The sequence below is a fragment of the Heptranchias perlo genome, chromosome 39 (assembly GCF_035084215.1).
Source record: "Heptranchias perlo isolate sHepPer1 chromosome 39, sHepPer1.hap1, whole genome shotgun sequence".
In the NCBI taxonomy this organism is placed as follows: Eukaryota; Metazoa; Chordata; class Chondrichthyes; order Hexanchiformes; family Hexanchidae; genus Heptranchias; species Heptranchias perlo.
Genome location: NC_090363.1, coordinates 4,820,935 through 4,840,051, shown reverse-complemented (window position 1 = coordinate 4,840,051; position 19,117 = coordinate 4,820,935). Strand labels below are relative to the sequence as shown.

The 19,117-nt window shown below is 44.1% G+C and overlaps 1 protein-coding gene across 1 annotated transcript in view; it reads left to right on the top strand.

The window, feature by feature from the left end:
• LOC137305129 (coiled-coil alpha-helical rod protein 1-like) overlaps nucleotides 1–19,117 on the top strand; it is a 35,198-nt gene that overhangs the window by 1,460 nt on the left and 14,621 nt on the right. Inside the window, exons 2-10 of the mRNA XM_067973920.1 lie at nucleotides 6,263–6,482; nucleotides 8,645–9,089; nucleotides 11,329–11,504; nucleotides 12,157–12,292; nucleotides 12,904–13,014; nucleotides 14,891–15,034; nucleotides 16,340–16,450; nucleotides 17,194–17,300; nucleotides 18,146–18,258. Of these exons, the coding sequence (XP_067830021.1) occupies nucleotides 6,263–6,482; nucleotides 8,645–9,089; nucleotides 11,329–11,504; nucleotides 12,157–12,292; nucleotides 12,904–13,014; nucleotides 14,891–15,034; nucleotides 16,340–16,450; nucleotides 17,194–17,300; nucleotides 18,146–18,258 (1,563 nt within the window). The remainder of the gene's footprint in view (nucleotides 1–6,262; nucleotides 6,483–8,644; nucleotides 9,090–11,328; nucleotides 11,505–12,156; nucleotides 12,293–12,903; nucleotides 13,015–14,890; nucleotides 15,035–16,339; nucleotides 16,451–17,193; nucleotides 17,301–18,145; nucleotides 18,259–19,117) is intronic.

Sequence of the window (19,117 nt, the reverse complement as noted above, 5' to 3'; positions counted from 1 at the left end):
TGAGATATAGAGAGAGACATATAGATCTGAGATATATAGAGAGAGAGACATATAGATCTGAGATATAGAGAGAGAGACATATAGATCTGAGATATAGAGAGAGATATATAGATCTGAGATATAGAGAGAGAGAGACATATAGATCTGAGATATAGAGAGAGAGACATATAGATCTGAGATATAGAGAGAGAGACATATAGATCTGAGATAGAGAGAGAGAGACATATAGATCTGAGATATAGAGAGAGAGACATATAGATCTGAGATATAGAGAGAGACATATAGATCTGAGATATAGAGAGACATATAGATCTGAGATAGAGAGAGAGAGACATATAGATCTGAGATATAGAGAGAGAGACATATAGATCTGAGATATAGAGAGAGAGACATATAGATCTGAGACAGAGAGAGAGAGACATATAGATCTGAGATATATAGAGAGAGACATATAGATCTGAGATATAGAGAGAGACATATAGATCTGAGATATAGAGAGAGAGACATATAGATCTGAGATAGAGAGAGAGAGACATATAGATCTGAGATAGAGAGAGAGACATATAGATCTGAGATATAGAGAGAGAGACATATAGATCTGAGACAGAGAGAGAGAGACATATAGATCTGAGATATATAGAGAGAGACATATAGATCTGAGATATAGAGAGAGAGACATATAGATCTGAGATATAGAGAGAGAGACATATAGATCTGAGATAGAGAGAGAGAGACATATAGATCTGAGATAGAGAGAGAGACATATAGATCTGAGATATAGAGAGAGAGACATATAGATCTGAGATAGAGAGAGAGAGACATATAGATCTGAGATATAGAGAGAGAGACATATAGATCTGAGATAGAGAGAGACATATAGAGCTGAGATAGAGAGAGAGACATATAGATCTGAGATATAGAGAGAGAGACATATAGATCTGAGATATAGAGAGAGACATATAGATCTGAGATATATAGAGAGAGAGACATATAGATCTGAGATATAGAGAGAGAGACATATAGATCTGAGATATAGAGAGAGATATATAGATCTGAGATATAGAGAGAGAGACATATAGATCTGAGATATAGAGAGAGAGACATATAGATCTGAGATATAGAGAGAGAGACATATAGATCTGAGATAGAGAGAGAGAGACATATAGATCTGAGATATAGAGAGAGAGACATATAGATCTGAGATATAGAGAGAGACATATAGATCTGAGATATAGAGAGAGAGACATATAGATCTGAGATAGAGAGAGAGAGACATATAGATCTGAGATATAGAGAGAGAGACATATAGATCTGAGATATAGAGAGAGAGACATATAGATCTGAGATAGAGAGAGAGAGACATATAGATCTGAGATAGAGAGAGAGAGACATATAGATCTGAGATAGAGAGAGAGAGACATATAGATCTGAGATAGAGAGAGAGAGACATATAGATCTGAGATATAGAGAGAGACATATAGATCTGAGATATAGAGAGAGAGACATATAGATCTGAGATATAGAGAGAGACATATAGATCTGAGATATAGAGAGAGAGACATATAGATCTGAGATATAGAGAGAGAGACATATAGATCTGAGATATAGAGAGAGACATATAGATCTGAGATATATAGAGAGAGAGACATATAGATCTGAGATATAGAGAGAGAGACATATAGATCTGAGATATAGAGAGAGATATATAGATCTGAGATATAGAGAGAGAGAGACATATAGATCTGAGATATAGAGAGAGAGACATATAGATCTGAGATATAGAGAGAGAGACATATAGATCTGAGATAGAGAGAGAGAGACATATAGATCTGAGATATAGAGAGAGAGACATATAGATCTGAGATATAGAGAGAGACATATAGATCTGAGATATAGAGAGACATATAGATCTGAGATAGAGAGAGAGAGACATATAGATCTGAGATATAGAGAGAGAGACATATAGATCTGAGATATAGAGAGAGACATATAGATCTGAGACAGAGAGAGAGAGACATATAGATCTGAGATATATAGAGAGAGACATATAGATCTGAGATATAGAGAGAGACATATAGATCTGAGATATAGAGAGAGAGACATATAGATCTGAGATAGAGAGAGAGAGACATATAGATCTGAGATAGAGAGAGAGACATATAGATCTGAGATATAGAGAGAGAGACATATAGATCTGAGACAGAGAGAGAGAGACATATAGATCTGAGATATATAGAGAGAGACATATAGATCTGAGATATAGAGAGAGAGACATATAGATCTGAGATATAGAGAGAGAGACATATAGATCTGAGATAGAGAGAGAGAGACATATAGATCTGAGATAGAGAGAGAGACATATAGATCTGAGATATAGAGAGAGAGACATATAGATCTGAGATAGAGAGAGAGAGACATATAGATCTGAGATATAGAGAGAGAGACATATAGATCTGAGATAGAGAGAGACATATAGAGCTGAGATAGAGAGAGAGACATATAGATCTGAGATAGAGAGAGAGAGACATATAGATCTGAGATATAGAGAGAGAGACATATAGATCTGAGATAGAGAGAGAGAGACATATAGATCTGAGATATAGAGAGAGAGACATATAGATCTGAGATATAGAGAGAGACATATAGATCTGAGATATAGAGAGAGAGACATATAGATCTGAGATAGAGAGAGAGACATATAGATCTGAGATATAGAGAGAGACATATAGATCTGAGATATAGAGAGAGACATATAGATCTGAGATATAGAGAGAGAGACATATAGATCTGAGATATAAAGAGAGAGACATATAGATCTGAGATATAGAGAGAGACATATAGATCTGAGATATAGAGAGAGAGACATATAGATCTGAGATATATAGAGAGAGAGACATAGATCTGAGATATAGAGAGAGACATATAGATCTGAGATATAGAGAGAGACATATAGATCTGAGATATAGAGAGAGAGAGAGACATATAGATCTGAGATAGAGAGAGAGACATATAGATCTGAGATATAGAGAGAGGCATATAGATCTGAGATATATAGAGAGAGACATATAGATCTGAGATATAGAGGGAGACATATAGATCTGAGATATAGCGAGCGAGACATATAGATCTGAGATATAGAGAGAGACATATAGATCTGAGATATAGAGAGAGAGACATATAGATCTGAGATATAAAGAGAGAGACATATAGATCTGAGATAGAGAGAGAGACATATAGATCTGAGATATAGAGAGAGAGACATATAGATCTGAGATATAGAGAGAGAGACATATAGATCTGAGATAGAGAGAGAGACATATAGATCTGAGATATAGAGAGAGGCATATAGATCTGAGATATATAGAGAGAGACATATAGATCTGAGATATAGAGAGAGAGACATATAGATCTGAGATATAAAGAGAGAGACATATAGATCTGAGATAGAGAGAGAGAGACATATAGATCTGAGATATAGAGAGAGACATATAGATCTGAGATATAGAGAGAGAGACATATAGATCTGAGATATAAAGAGAGAGAGACATATAGATCTGAGATATATAGAGAGAGACATATAGATCTGAGATATAGAGAGAGGCATATAGATCTGAGATATAGAGAGCGAGACATATAGATCTGAGATAGAGAGAGACATGTAGATCTGAGATATATAGAGAGAGACATATAGATCTGAGATATAGAGAGAGGCATATAGATCTGAGATATATAGAGAGAGACATATAGATCTGAGATATAGAGAGAGAGACATATAGATCTGAGATATAAAGAGAGAGACATATAGATCTGAGATAGAGAGAGAGACATATAGATCTGAGATATAGAGAGGCATATAGATCTGAGATATATAGAGAGAGACATATAGATCTGAGATATATAGAGAGACATATAGATCTGAGATATAGAGAGAGATATATAGATCTGAGATATATAGAGAGAGACATATAGATCTGAGATATAGAGAGAGAGACATATAGATCTGAGATATAGAGAGAGAGACAGAGAGATCTGAGATAGAGAGAGACATATAGATCTGAGATATATAGAGAGAGACATATAGATCTGAGATATAGAGCGAGACATATAGATCTGAGATATAGAGAGAGAGACATATAGATCTGAGATATAGAGAGACATATAGATCTGAGATATAGAGGGAGACATATAGATCTGAGATATAGAGGGAGACATATAGATCTGAGATATAGAGAGACATATAGATCTGAGATATAGAGGGATACATATAGATCTGAGATATAGAGAGACATATAGATCTGAGATATAGAGAGACAGATAGATCTGAGATATAGAGAGAGGCATATAGATCTGAGATATATAGAGGGAGACATATAGATCTGAGATATAGAGAGAGAGACATATAGATCTGAGATAGAGAGAGAGAGACATATAGATCTGAGATATAGAGAGAGGCATATAGATCTGAGATATATAGAGAGAGACATATAGATCTGAGATATATAGAGAGAGACATATAGATCTGAGATATAGAGAGAGATATATAGATCTGAGATATAGAGAGAGAGACATATAGATCTGAGATATAGAGAGAGAGACATATAGATCTGAGATATATAGAGAGAGACATATAGATCTGAGATATAGAGAGAGATATATAGATCTGAGATATAGAGAGAGAGACATATAGATCTGAGATATAGAGAGAGAGACAGAGAGATCTGAGATAGAGAGAGAGAGACATATAGATCTGAGATATATAGAGAGAGACATATAGATCTGAGATATAGAGCGAGACATATAGATCTGAGATATATAGAGAGAGACATATAGATCTGAGATATAGAGAGACATATAGATCTGAGATATAGAGGGAGACATATAGATCTGAGATATAGAGGGAGACATATAGATCTGAGATATAGAGAGACATATAGATCTGAGATATAGAGGGAGACATATAGATCTGAGATATAGAGGGAGACATATAGATCTGAGATATAGAGAGACAGATAGATCTGAGATATAGAGGGAGACATATAGATCTGAGATATAGAGAGACATATAGATCTGAGATATAGAGGGAGACATATAGATCTGAGATATAGAGGGAGAGACATATAAATCTGAGATATAGAGGGAGACATAGATCTGAGAAATAGAGGGAGAGACTTATAGATCTGAGAAATAGAGGGAGAGACATATATATCTCAGATATAGAGAGAGACATATAGATCTGAGATATATAGAGGGAGACATATAGATCTGAGATATAGAGGGAGACATATAGACCTGAGATAGAGGGAGACATATAGATCTGAGATAGAGGAAGACATATGGATCTGAGATAGAGGGAGACATATGGATCTGAGATAGAGGGAGACATATGGATCTGAGATAGAGGGAGACATATGGATCTGAGCTAGAAGGAAACATATATATCTTAGATGTAGGGATGTATATATATATATGAGAGAGGGAGACATATATACATCTGAGATATGGAGAGATATGTAGATATCTGAGATATATGAAACAGATATCTGTGATATAGAGGGACATATAGATATCTGAGATATAGGGAGATATATAGGGAGACATAGATATCTGAGATATATGGAAACACATAGATATCTGGGATACAGGGAGATATATAGATATCCGAGATATAGGGAGACTTAGATGTCTGAGATATGGGGCAGACGTAGATATCTGATATATGGATATATGGGGCAGACATATAGCTATCAGATATGGGGCAGACATATAGATACCTGAGATATGGGTCAGACAAATATGAGATATGGATATATGGGGTAGACATATATATCTGAGATGGATATATGTGGCAGACATATAGATATCATAGATATGGATTTATGGGGCAGACATAACCTGGGATATAGATATATGGGGCATACACCATTGATATCTGAGATATAGATATATGGGGAGAAATATTGATATCTGAGCTAGGGGGCAGACAAAGATATCTGAGGTACGGATATATGGGGTAGACATATCTGCGATATAGATATATGGGACAGACATATAGATATCTGAGATATAGATATATGAGGCAGATATGTATATCTGAGATCTGAAAGAAGAAAATATAATGCTTCATTGTTCATATGCTTTAATCAATAAATTACTTAATAGAAGAATAATTAAGCCAGAATTTAGTGCAGGATTAAGAGATTTCTGCTCTTCTTTCAGGCTGTTGCAGGTTTTTAATGAAGCCTCTTAACTTCTTTGCCTACAGGACCAGAGGGTCTGATTCCCCCGTCACACTTCAAGGGTCGATCCCCCGCCCCACCGTTAGTGGACACAGACCCTTGGGCTGCTCTTTCCAAGGCTACCAAGGACATCCTGGAACTGAGGCAAGAGAACGAACGCCTGAGAGAGATGCAGAGGATGTCAAACAGGGGCACATTTAGAGGACGCACAGGAAGTGAATCAGAAGGGATTTGCAGTCGGGCCAGGTATGGTGCATGTCCGTCGATCGGGGCCTCCAGTTTTTTTGGAGCAGGGGACTGTGTAGATGTACCACAACCAGTGAGTGGGCCATATGTGATTACACAAGAGCGTAAGAACTCCCGCAAAACACACAAACGCAAGATCGCCCCCACCCCCATGTACAAAAATCTACAAGTCCACCATACACAATAAAAGGCAACATCTCCATAAAATGAAAACCTCCCTTACAAGATTTGGCCGGCTGGCTGTCTGTACCCCACTTACGTTTTTGTTCATCTTTGACCTGCGTTTCTCCACTGCTGACCTCTGTTCTTTTCCACGTGGTCTGGTCTGGGTCTAGTACACCGCTGGTCTCCATTGTCTGCCTCTCTCTCCCCTCACTGCCTTTTCATCCCTGTCTACTAGTCTATAATAGAGATGGTGCAGTAAATATAGCGGTTATGGTATTTGACTAGCAACCCAGAGGTTGTGAGTTCAAACCCAACGATTCGCAAGTTGCGAAATTGAATTTGATAAAATCTGATCATATGCACCAGGAAAAAAAAAAGAATCAGTATGAAAGCTGCCCTATTGTTTCCTAAAAGTCGACTGGTTCACCAACGTCCTACGGGGAAGGGAATCTGACACCCTTAGCCGGTCTGGCCTATTTGTGACTCCAGTCCCGCACCACACAATTGACTCTTAATGCCCTCTGAAGTGGCCTAGCGAGTTAATCAGTTGTAGAAATAGTCATCCACCATCTTTTCAGAGCCCACAGGGATGGGCAATAAATGCAGCCTTGACACCATTGCTCACATCCCAGGAATAAATAAAGAGAAGAAAATTATGATTTTTGTGTCTTTTGTCAAGTTGAGGGACTTCAGTTCTGGAGATGAAACTTTTTTTGACTTCTTTCAGAAAGGGTGGTATTTTACCCTTCCATCCGTTATGGTTGAACGGATGCTGGTTGCTCTCTGGACTTTCACGCAAGTGACCTATTTTCCCATGTGAACCTGGCTGGCTATTCAACTGTGGAGGGCACAAGAGCCGATCTTCATCTGGTCGTCACCTGACATCCACGTTCAAATTTTCCAGCAGAAGCTATGGGTTAGCGATCGGGAGTGGGAAGGAGTCCTTGCTGATTTATTTATTTTTATTCCTCCTCTCCTTAGCCAGGGTACATCTAGGCAAGTTGTTGCTTCCCTCCTGCTGGGGTGGGATCAGCTGACTCAGTAAAGACCAGGATCTTCTGGTCTGTGTAGCTCAGCTACAACGCAGCCTTCACCGACTGGTTGGGGAGTATTTAGTTGATCTATTTAACATGTTGCACCAATAAGGAGCATGCACATAGAATCATAGAACGATACAGCACAGAAAAAGGCCAATCGGCCCATCGTGCCTGTGCCGGCTCTTTGAAAGAGCTGTCCAATTTGTTCCACATTTAAGACGAAACACTTTAATATTGTGCCAGAAAACTGCTTGTGTGATACCCTTTACTCATCGCTTCAAATGGCTCCTGATGTCAGACAGGAAGCTACCAGACAGCTCAAAGTTTTCTGTCTGCAGACACAACTGGAGTTGTGAAAGGACAGAGGTTATAACTATCAGGGAAGACTGCACAGGCTGGGATTCTTTTCTCTAGAAAAGAGAAGGCCACGGGGTGTCCTAATCGAGATCTTTAAAATTATGAAGGGCATTCGATAGGGTAAATGTAGAGAAGATGTTTCCACTTGCGGCGGAGACCAAAACCAGGGGCCATGAGTACAAGATAGTCACTAATAAATCCAGAAGGGAATTCAGGAGAAACTTCTTTACTCAGAGAGTGGTGAGAATGTGAAACTCGCTATCACATGGAGTAGTTGAGGCAGATAGCATAGATGCATTTAATGAGAAGCTAGATAAGTACACGAGGGAGAAAGGAATACTGGATATGCTGATGGGGTTAGATTAAGTAAGGTGGAGGAGACTCGTGTGGAGCATAAACACCGGCATAGACCAGTTGGGCTGAATGGCCTGTTTCTGTGCTGTAAATTCGATGTACTGCTGGGTGCTTTTCACGTTACAAATGGACAGAGTAAACAAAGCTTTGGAGCTCCTTTTACTGAAATCCACGGGGCAGCAGTGAGCTGTTTAAATCCACAACGTGGTTATTTTCTCCCCCCCCCCCCCCCCCCCCCGATTGGCGCAGGTCCTTGGACAAGGAGAGGGCCCTCTTGACCTGCAAGCAGTCCACGGAGCTGGCCGAGCAGACGGAGATCATCACCGGGCAGGTCCGGGAAATCCATCGCTTGGCCGCGGAGGTGGGGCTGCTGAGAAACACGGTCGCGCAGCAGGCAGCTGTGATGGACGAGAAGGACGGGGTGGTGGGCGAGCAGCTGGAGGAACTGCGGGCTGAGCTGCAGAAGAGGAGGCTGGAGGTCAGGCACCTGGAGCTGCACCAGCGGGCCCAGGCGGAGAAGCTCGAGGGCCAGCAGCAGGCGGAAATCCAACACTTGATGTCCCAGCTGGCTGAGGAAAGGGACCAGTCTGGTCGGGAGGCGGAGCAGCAGAGGGGCGAGCTGGAAGACCTGAGGGAGCACTACAGGCGAGAACTGTCTGCACTGCAGGAGGAGTCAACGAAGCAAGTTGAAGAGGTGAGCAATAACAGTCAGTTACAGATCATCAGGCTTCAGGATGCCCAGAATCAACACACAGCCGAGGTAGTGTTTGGGCAGGAGAGGTGTTGCTGGAATTCGGTGTCTTAAAAGTAGGCGCCCTCAAGCCCCCATTGCCTCTTGCTTTTTCCTTCCGTATTTGTCCTTTTTATTCATAAGAAGGTCCAAGCCATATCGCAGGATGCCAACAAGTGTCGGTCTATGGCTCAGCCTCTCACTCTTGCCTCTGAGTCAGATGGTTGTGGGTTCAAGTCCCACTCCAGAGACTTGAGCACAAAAATCTAGGTTGACACTCCCAGTGTAGAACTGAGGGAGCGCTGCACTGTCAGAGGTGCCGTCCTTCTGATGAGACGCTAAACTGGTGCCCCGTCTGCCCTCTCAGGTAGATGTAAAAGATCCCATGGCATTATTTCGAAGAAGAGCAGGAGGAGTTCTCCCCGGTATCCTGGCCAATATTTATCCCTCAACCAACATCACTAAAAACAGATGATCTGGTCATTATCCCATTGCTCTTTGTGGGACCTTGCTGTGCGCAAATTGGCTGCCGCGTTTCCTACATTACAACAAGTGACCACACTTCAAATGTACTTCATTGGTTGTAAAGCTCTTTGGGACATCCTGAGGTCGTGAAAGGCGCTGTATAAAATGCAAGTCTTTCTTTCTGGAAAGAGTAGGAGAGAAGATGAATCAATAAGTGTTTTGACGGCAAGCTTGGATTTTAACGCCCCGTCGTTGTAGAAGAAATGGAAACCTGAGGCAGATAAGGAGGTTCACATCTTTGAGGCCCTGGGAAAGAATAAGTTAGACGAGGAGTCGGTGCGACGAGCCTTGATGTCAAAAAGTCAGATAGGAGGAAGAATATAGGACACTATATTTGGAGCAACAAAATAGGAAAATTCAAAGAGGCAATGACTTAATTAGTGTTGATTAAATAGAGACAAGAAATATCGTAATGGGGTGGGAGAGAGAGGTTGGAGGTTAGTGGTGACGTAAGGGTTGGCTAGAGGCCGACGAGTTTTTTTCTCTCTCTATTGTATCCTATCCAGGAGAGTAGATAAGTGTTGGAGGCTCCTCAGATTCAAGTTTGGGTGGACATGTGCTTGATAAAGAATTAGGAGTTTGCTGAGGGGGAAAAGAAATGCCTGGAACGAGCTGCCATTTTGGTAATTCCAGACCGTGCATCAGCTCAGAGCAGAACAAACCCTTCCCTGCCGTGGCTCAGTGAATTTAGTCAGTGAGCAGCTGATCTAGTAGAATACAAGTCAGAGGAAGTCAGGATCAAACTGTACAGTGCTCTGGTCAGACTGCGCCTTGATTGCTGTGTCCAGTTCTGGTCACTGAGGCGGAAGGGGTCATTCAAGCACTGTGGGCAGTACAGAGAAAAGCAATAAGAATGGCCCCTGGTGTTAGAGGTCTGAGTCATGAAGCAATATGGGAGAAACTTGGCTTTTCAGCCTGGAAAGGAGGCGTTTGAGAGGTGATCTTATAGAGAGGTACAGTCCCCAACTCTTACACCATCCACACTTAGCACGGGCAGCTGCCTGTATCGGGCAAATGGCGCTAACCGTTTGCCATTAACACAGGAGTCAATTACACAGGCGCCGCTTATATTAAACGTGCCGGCTGTTTCGGACAGTTCAATAAGTACTTAACGATTTAAAAGGCTCTGCTGATTTCAGGCAAAGTCGGGTCTTCAGTCAGCTGTTCGCACCGCGTTAAAGTGCCTTAGTGACGAGATTCTGGATTCAACTGCTAACAAGTAGGAGAGGCAGATGCTGAGTGGAGACTTCCCGTTGTTTTAAAAATACGTTGGTTACTTCCCTTTTTGGTTATACCGTCCACTGTGTATGGTGGGCAAAGCGCGTTAACACTAACCTGCCCGCTTTAAGGGAATGGAAAAGGTAAATCTGGAATGTTACTTTAAATTAAATTGCGTGCAAAGGACACGGGGACACACGCTCAAACTGGTAAAAGGTGAGCTGGGACTGATATCAGGAAGTTGTTCTTAGCACAAAGACTGATCAACACAACGAAATGGACTCCTGGATAGAGTAGAGCGGGCGGAAACCCTGGAATGATTTAAGAACCAGTTAGAAGCTGCAGGGGTAACTTTCTGGTCTTTTTGGATGGATGAGCCAATATGAGCAAAATGGCCTTTCTCATCTGCAATTATCTTGTGGGGGGGCTAAAAAAAACCTCTTGCTTCTCATTTCAACAGCTATTGCACTCGGCGGAATCTCACGACAAAGATCGCGCGGCACTACGGCAAACGGCGGCGGAATTGGAGGAAGAGTTGCGGCAGAGTCGAGCGAAGGCGCAGCGCGAGGTGGCGCACTTCAGAGAGAGGCTTGAGGTAGTCGGCCAGGAGCGGGACACCTTGCAGGAGGAAGTGAGGTAAGGGAGACAGGTCCGATCATTAGCTGTGTCAGTGTGGCTGCGTTTGCAGCATTCTCCCCTCGGGCTCACGAGGCCATGACTTTAAGTTCCACGTTAGAGTTTCAGTGCACAGTCTAGGACTTGAGCACCAAATCCAGGCTGACGCTCCCAGTGCAGTATTGAGGGAGTGTTGCATGGTCACAGGTATTGTCTTTCAGATGAGACGTTAAATCGAGGCCCCGTCAGCCCTCTGAGCTGGACGAAAAAGATCCCACAGCATTATTCGTAGAAAAACAGGGGCATTCTCCCTGTGTCCTGGCCAATGTTCCTCCCTCAACCAAAACAGATTAACTAGTCATTTATCTCATGACGAATAAAAAAAATGGTCACAAGGTCATGGGATGTGGGCGTCGCTGGTGAGGCCGGCATTTATTGCCCATCCCTAATTGCCCTTGAGAAGGTGGTGGTGAGCCGCCTTCTTGAACCGCTGCAGTCCGTGTGGTGAAGGTTCTCCCACAGTGCTGTGTGCAAATGGGCTGCTGTATTTGCCTATGTAACAAGTGCAATCATACGTGAAAAATATTTAGTTGGTGGGGAGGTGCTTTGGGGCATTCTGAGGTCGTGAAAGATGCCGTTAAATCTAAGTTGTTTCTTCCTTTCACCGTTTCAGTAAAACACAGTGCGAGTTGGAATCCCAAAATTCCTTGATCCAGCAACTGCGCACCTACATAGGCCAACTGGTGCCCGACGAGAGGCAGATGGAGGAGTTCAGGCAGGAGAAGGAGCAACTGAGCAACAGAGTGCAGGTTAGTGTGACCCGTGGCTGGTGTCGTAATGGGTACACAGCAGGGTTTTAGTCGGCTAAAACAAGGGGGGAAATTATTGGGGTGGAAATTAGTCCGGAGGGGGTGGCGCAAAACGGACAGCATCATATCGGTCGCCTGTTATATGCCCCGCCCGAAACTGAATTCCGTTGTGTTATCAAACTAAATTAAAACCCCAATTAAATTACTTATGAACACTAGTACTAAATTAACCAGTACTAAACTCAAGTGACAGGACTAAAACTAAGTTAAAATTTATTTACGGGACTAAACCAAGATTGGTGAGTAGGCCGCAACTTTTGAACCTGAAAATAAAAGTCTCATTCCCCCCAGCCCATCCCAACATCTCTTATGTCCTCGCGAGTTGTAAGAGGTGAATCGACAGTTGGAACGTTAAACATAAATTTTGAAGAAAAACATTTCCTCGGAACACTGGGATGAAAATATGGAAAACAAACACTGGACTAAAACGGGGACTGAAGTTCTTCCAAAAACTATAAGAATTTTTTTAAAAACATGTCAAAAATGAATGCAGCCCAGGTGGTTTGGAGTTGGGGCTGACCAGTTACTGTTGCGCCCCTTTGATTTGGCAGCATTTGGAGAAGGAGCGCGAGACGCTGAGAGCCACAGCGGAACTCCTGAACGTGCGGCTGACGTCGCTGATGGACATTCTCACCATCCAGGAAACAGACCACCGTAAAAAGGTACCTGGCAACAGACTGGGCTAGCCGGGAGGCAGGGCCTGAAAACTCCACCGGAGACTAGCTAACGGTATATTTATTTACAGTGGGTTCCAGATGTCCAACTGGAACAGTACAGTCCAGTGCTGTACTGAGCTATAGAGACCATAAAGACTCCGGGATCGATTCCTGGTCCGTGCTGGGTCAGCCGACCTCGTTCAGGGCGGTGCTAGGAGTTGGACAATTGGCCGCCATGCTCTTGGACTAGGGACAAAAGAAAGCAGCTAATATTCCTGCTCTTGACCACCATCCAGTGACCTCTGCTGGAAAGTGTGTGCGTGTAGGTTTCGATTGGGGACAGGAGTGAGCAGACTCACTGGGCGCTGCTCAAGTTCACGAGCTCGTTTCTCACATTTGTTTTCAGGGTGTGGGCGATGCTGAGATTGGCCGCCTTTGTTTCACCAGAATGATACAGTGACTAAAAGGATTAAATTATGAGGACCAAGTTGCATAGACTAGGCTTGTACTGGATGAGCAAAAATTTCCGCCAGCTGAATATTGGGAAGACCAAAGCCATTGGGGGTGATTTTAAACCCCAAGAACGGGTGGGTTGGGGGCGGGTGGGAGTTGAAATTGGTTGTTTTTTTGGGTGGCAACCGCAAAATTTTCAGACTTTGCATTCCCAGTTTTACACGCCGACGTTAAACCGCGACCCAAAATCAACTATTTTCAACTCCCACCCACACCCAACCCACCCGTTCTTGGGGTTTAAGATCACCCCCATTGTCTTTGGTCCCACCAGAAACTCCATTCCCTCACCACCGACTCCATTCCTCTCCCTGGCCACTGTCTGAGGCTAATCCAGATTGTTCGCAACCTTGGCATCCTATTTGACCCGGAGATGAGTTTCTGACCACATATCCGCTCCATCACCAAGACCGCCTACTTCCACCTCCGGAACATCGCCCATCTCCGCCCCGCCTCAGCTCATTTGCTGCTGAAACCATCATCCGTGCCTTTGTCACCTCCAGACTTGACTATTCCAATGCTCTCCTGGCCGGCCTCCCATCTTCCGCCCTCTATAAACTTGAGCTCATCCAAAACTCTGCTGCCCGTATCCTAACTCGCACCAAGTCCTGTTCACCCATCACCCCCTGTGCTCGCTGACCTTCATTGGCTCCCGGTCCGGGAACGCCTCGATTTTAAAATTCTTATCCTTGTTTTCAGATCCCTCCAGGGCATCACCCCTCCCTATCTCTGTAACCTCCTCCAGCCCTACAGCCCTCCGAGATCTCTGCACTCCTCCGATTCCTGCCTCTTGCGCATTCCCGATTTTAATCGCTCCACCATTGGCAGCCGTGCCTTCAGCTGCCTAGGCCCTAAACTCTGGAATTCCCTCCCTAAACCTCTCCACCTCTCTCTCCTCCTTTAAGACGCTCCTTAAAACCTATTTCTTTGACCAAGCTTTTGGTCACCTGTCCTAATATCTCCTTATATGGCTGTGTGTCAAATTTTGTTTGATAATCGCTCCTGTGAAGTGCCTTGGCACTATATAAAAAAGTTGTTGTTGTATTCCCATGAGTGTAGAAGATTAAGGAGTGATCTAATTGAGATGTTTAATGGGGTTTGATGGGGTGAATAGAGAAACTATGTCCTCTGGTGGGGGGGGGAGTCCAGAACAAGGTGGGGTGCATTCTGGAGCTGGACTTGAGCCCACGACCTTCGGACTCAGAGGTCAAAGTGCTACCACTGAGCCACGGTGGACAACAGAAAGTTAATTACGCACAGACTGTGGGGCACTGCTAGGAGAGGGTCGGAAATCCTGTCCCTCTGTGCAGCACCATTTGGGGACAATGGAAGACAAAGTGTTGCTGGAATTCCTTCCCTCTTGTGTTGCCAGCCCAAGCCAGACGCCCAGGATGGGGACAGCGCGAAGAGGCCGTCGCTGGTGACTCGCTGGAGAGAGAAGGTGTTTGCTCTGATGGTGCAGCTGAAATCGCAGGAGATCAGTCATACCAACGCTATCAACCGTCTCCAAGTCAAGGTATGTATTCCCTCCCCCAAGCGCTGCAAACTGGATTTGCCAATCTTGCTGCCATCCCCCAGACTGCTTAGCGTCTTGCATTTGCAAAAGAAGCGACCCTGGAAATCCCCGGAGCCCTGCTCCGCCATCGGAAGTACAGTGGGACAGCAAATTCCGACTGCCAGCCTGCATTCCGAATCCCAGGGGTGGGGGGTCAGTCGTGTCAGCCAGGGCTCAGTGGGTATCACTCTCACCTCGGAAATCAGAAGGTCATGAGTTCGGGACTCAGTCCAGAGACTTGAGCCCATAATGTAGGATGACAGTCCCAGTGCAGTACTGAGGGAGTGCTGCACTGTCGGAGGTGCCGTCTTTCGGATGAGACATTAATCTGAGGCCCCGTCTCCCCTCTCGGGTGGACGTAAAAGATTCCACGGCACTATTTTGAAGAAGAGCAGGGGAGTTCTCCCCAGTGTCCTGGCCAATATTTATCCCTCAACCAACATCACTAAAAACAGATTATCTGAACATTTTCACATTGCTGTTTGTGGGATCTTGCTGTGCACAAGTTGGCTGCCGCGTTTCCTGTATTACAACAGTGACTACACTTTTTTTTTAAAAAGTACTTTATTGGCTCTAAAGCACTTTGGGACATCCTGAGGTCATGAATTCATTCCACTCTGTTACTCTTGAGGTGAAAACATTCCGTTGAACTTTTCTCTTTTATTTATATTGTGTTTCTTTATCCCAAGTTCCTGATTTTTAAATCATATTCAACTGTTTTCAGGACACTTGACCACAGTGAACAATTCGCCTGAATCTGTTGCCAATTCCACCTCGAAGCTGCATCTTTTCCGAAGAATTCAGCAAGTCACACAGAGGCAGAAAAGGCCTTTGATGTGGCTGAATTTCTGCTTTGTTGTCTTGCCTCTTCTTAATTTAAACAATAAGGAAACCCCGGGTTGCCCCAGTATCAGCAAACAAAAACGAACAGAAGTGCCTTCTTTTAAAGGGGGCACAACTAATAGAAAACAAAATCATAAAAAACAAAGGAAACTTATCAAATTAAATAATAATGTCATTGCCAGTGTCCAGTCCCCACCGGTCGCGGAAATCCTCAAGCGTACCGGCAGACACCGTCTGCTCCTGCTCCTTCTCCTTCTCCTTCTCCAGGGCCACCCGGCCATGTACAAGACCATGAAAGACAGGCAGGCAGTTGGAGCCCCCTCCAACTCAAGTGCCGTGTCCAACCTTGGCCCAGGAGTTGTCTTGCCAGGAGATTTATTTTGTTATGAAACACGCAGAGTTCAAATTCTTGTACCTGTACAGATCGCAAACCTGGAGGAAGAGCTCAGGGAGAAAGGTCAGGAACAGGCAGTGCTGCTGCACAGCATACGAGACAGGACCGCAGAGATGAACATGGAGCGAGTGCATAATCAGGTGAGGAATCGTCTGAGACTGCGTGTGTGTGTATGTGGTAGAGAGAATGTCTGAGTGGTGTATTATATTAGTAGGTTCTTTCGTCTGTGGCATTCTGCTTTGAATCTCTCCCTTACCATGGCTTCGGTTGTCAGCTGTGGCTCAGTGGGTAGCACCCTCGCCTCCAAGTCAGAAGGTCGTGGGTTCGAGTCCCACTCCAGAGACTTGAGCATGAAATCTAAGCTAACTCTCCCAATGCAGTACTGAGGGAGTGCTGCACTATCGGAGGTGCTGTCCTTCGGATGAGACATTAAACTCGTCTGCCCCTCTCGGATGGACATAATAGATCCCACGGCACGATTTCGAAGACGAACAGGGGAGTTCTCTCCGGTGACCTGGCCAATATTTATCCCTCAACCAACATCACTAAAAACAGATTATCTGGTCATTATCTCATTGCTATTTGTTGGACCTTGCTGTGCGCAAATTGGCTGCTGCGTTTCCTAGATGACAACAATGACGACACTACAAAAAGTACTTAATTGGCTGTAAAGCGCTTTGGGACATCCTGAGGTCGTGAAAGGTGCTGTATAAATGCGAGTCTTTCTTTTCTTTACCACGATGAAGAAATTCTCTTTCTCACGATGGATAACCTCCATCTAATTTCCAGTTACTCTGAACGTACGGTGTGAACTGGCTACACAATTCTTTTTTTACTCTCTTCTCTCTCTCAGGTATATGATCTATTCTATTCTTCCTTCCAGACTCTTCATGGGGAATTGGCCGGCGCTCAGAACGATGCGGTGCGTCTTCAAGAGAAGGCGGATAGAGCCGAGAACACTCTGTGCCACCTCAAGGAGGTTGTCAGCAGGTAGATGGCGGGCTCGGCAGATTGGTGCTAGACACGTCTTTTCAAATTGATTGGCCACGAGTGCAAATTGCCAACGCACGTTGTTGTTTGGATGCAGAATGTTGTGCCCCGGTTAGTCTGCCCTCGGCCAACACCATCCCTCGGCTGAAAGATGAGGCATCGACTGGTGCTGGGGTACTGCTCGATTGGTACCAATTTCCGACTGGTAGCTCTCCCCTAAACGGTACTTGACAGCGGAGGTCATCCAAACTCTCCTCACCCAGTGCGCATACTCCCTGACTTTACAAACGCAGGGAAGTTATGCTAAACCTTTATTACCTCCTTAGAGCAGAGAAGGTTGAGAGGAGACTTGATAGAAGTGTTCAAAATCATGAAGGGTTTAGATAAAGTAAATAAAGAGAAACTGTTCCATTGGCGGAAGGGTCGAGAACCAGAGGACACAGATTTAAGGTGATTGGCAAAAGAACCAAAGGCGACGTGAGGAAAAACATTTTTGCGCAGCGAGTTGTTATGATCTGGAATGCGCTGCCTGAAAGGGTGGTGAAAGCAGATTCAATCGTGGCTTTCAAAAAGAAATTGGATAAATACTTGAAGGGAACGGGGAAAGGGCGGTGGAATGGGACTAATTGGATAGCTCTTTCAAAGAGCCGGCACAGGCTCGATGGGCCAAATGGCCTCCTCCTGTGCTGTAAGATTCTATGAAGGGTGCTGGAAGCCGATTTGCCACTGCCCAGATGAGACCAGGAATGGGACCTGGGACCGTCAGGTCAGAATGGCCTCGTTGGCCCCACTGCGCCGTCAGTCAGTTCAAAAGGCACTTCTTTTTTTTTTCTTCCCCTCCTTAGTTTTTACCAGAAGTACCTGGACCAGGAGGCAGAACTGAAGAAGGCTTTGTGCCGTTTGGTGAACCTGGGTCAGAGAGTGACCTTTGCCAACAAGCGGATTGATACCATCCATGGTGAGTGACCTTGATCAATCGGATTAGATTCAGGTCAATTGCCCACCTCCCCTCCTCTCTCCCCCGCACCCCCCGCCCACCCCCAATCCAGACCAATTGGCTTGAAAGGACCTGAGGCCCACAGACCAGGAATGTCTGTGTTGTGTTAGCTGATCTCGGTTGGGGTGGTGATGGTGCTGCTCAGCGCCGCTCAGGAGGTAACATCAGGCAGGCTTTGCTGCTCCTGATTCCTGATAGAATCGTGCATGGGCTTTGGGTGAGGACAGGATCAGGCACGGCCTCTCGATCTCCCCAACAGCTAAGTAACATGCCTTCATTCACCATCGAGGCTCACGTGTGAATCATGGAGCAAAGGTGACAAAGATGTTTGATGTAAGGTTGGTTGAAAAGAAACAATTTGCAAGGCTTTGGGGAAAGAGCAGGGGAGGACTGGGATTAATTGGATAGCTTTCAAAGAGCTGGCACAGGCACAATGGGCCGAATGGCCACCTTCTGTGCTGTAAGAGTCTATGATTCTAGTTTCAGATCGATATTATGGAGTTTTTATTGATTTATTTTGAGAAGACATTTTACAGAACCTTTGCTCAAAACTTTTAAATGGCTGGGTAGTATCAATGAGAGAGCAGATCGTACACGGTCTGTGCAAGGAATGGATTTGATGGGTCAAATGGCCCCCACTTATAAAGTTTTCTCTCTTTCTTTTCTCTCTCTCTCTCTTGGTTAGACCACACTTGGAGTACTGTGAACAGTTCTGGTCTCCATATTATAAAAAGCATATAGAGGCATTGGAGAAGGTGCAAAAAAGATTCACAAGGATGATATCAGAACTGAGAGGTTAAATCTATCAAAGACTGAACAG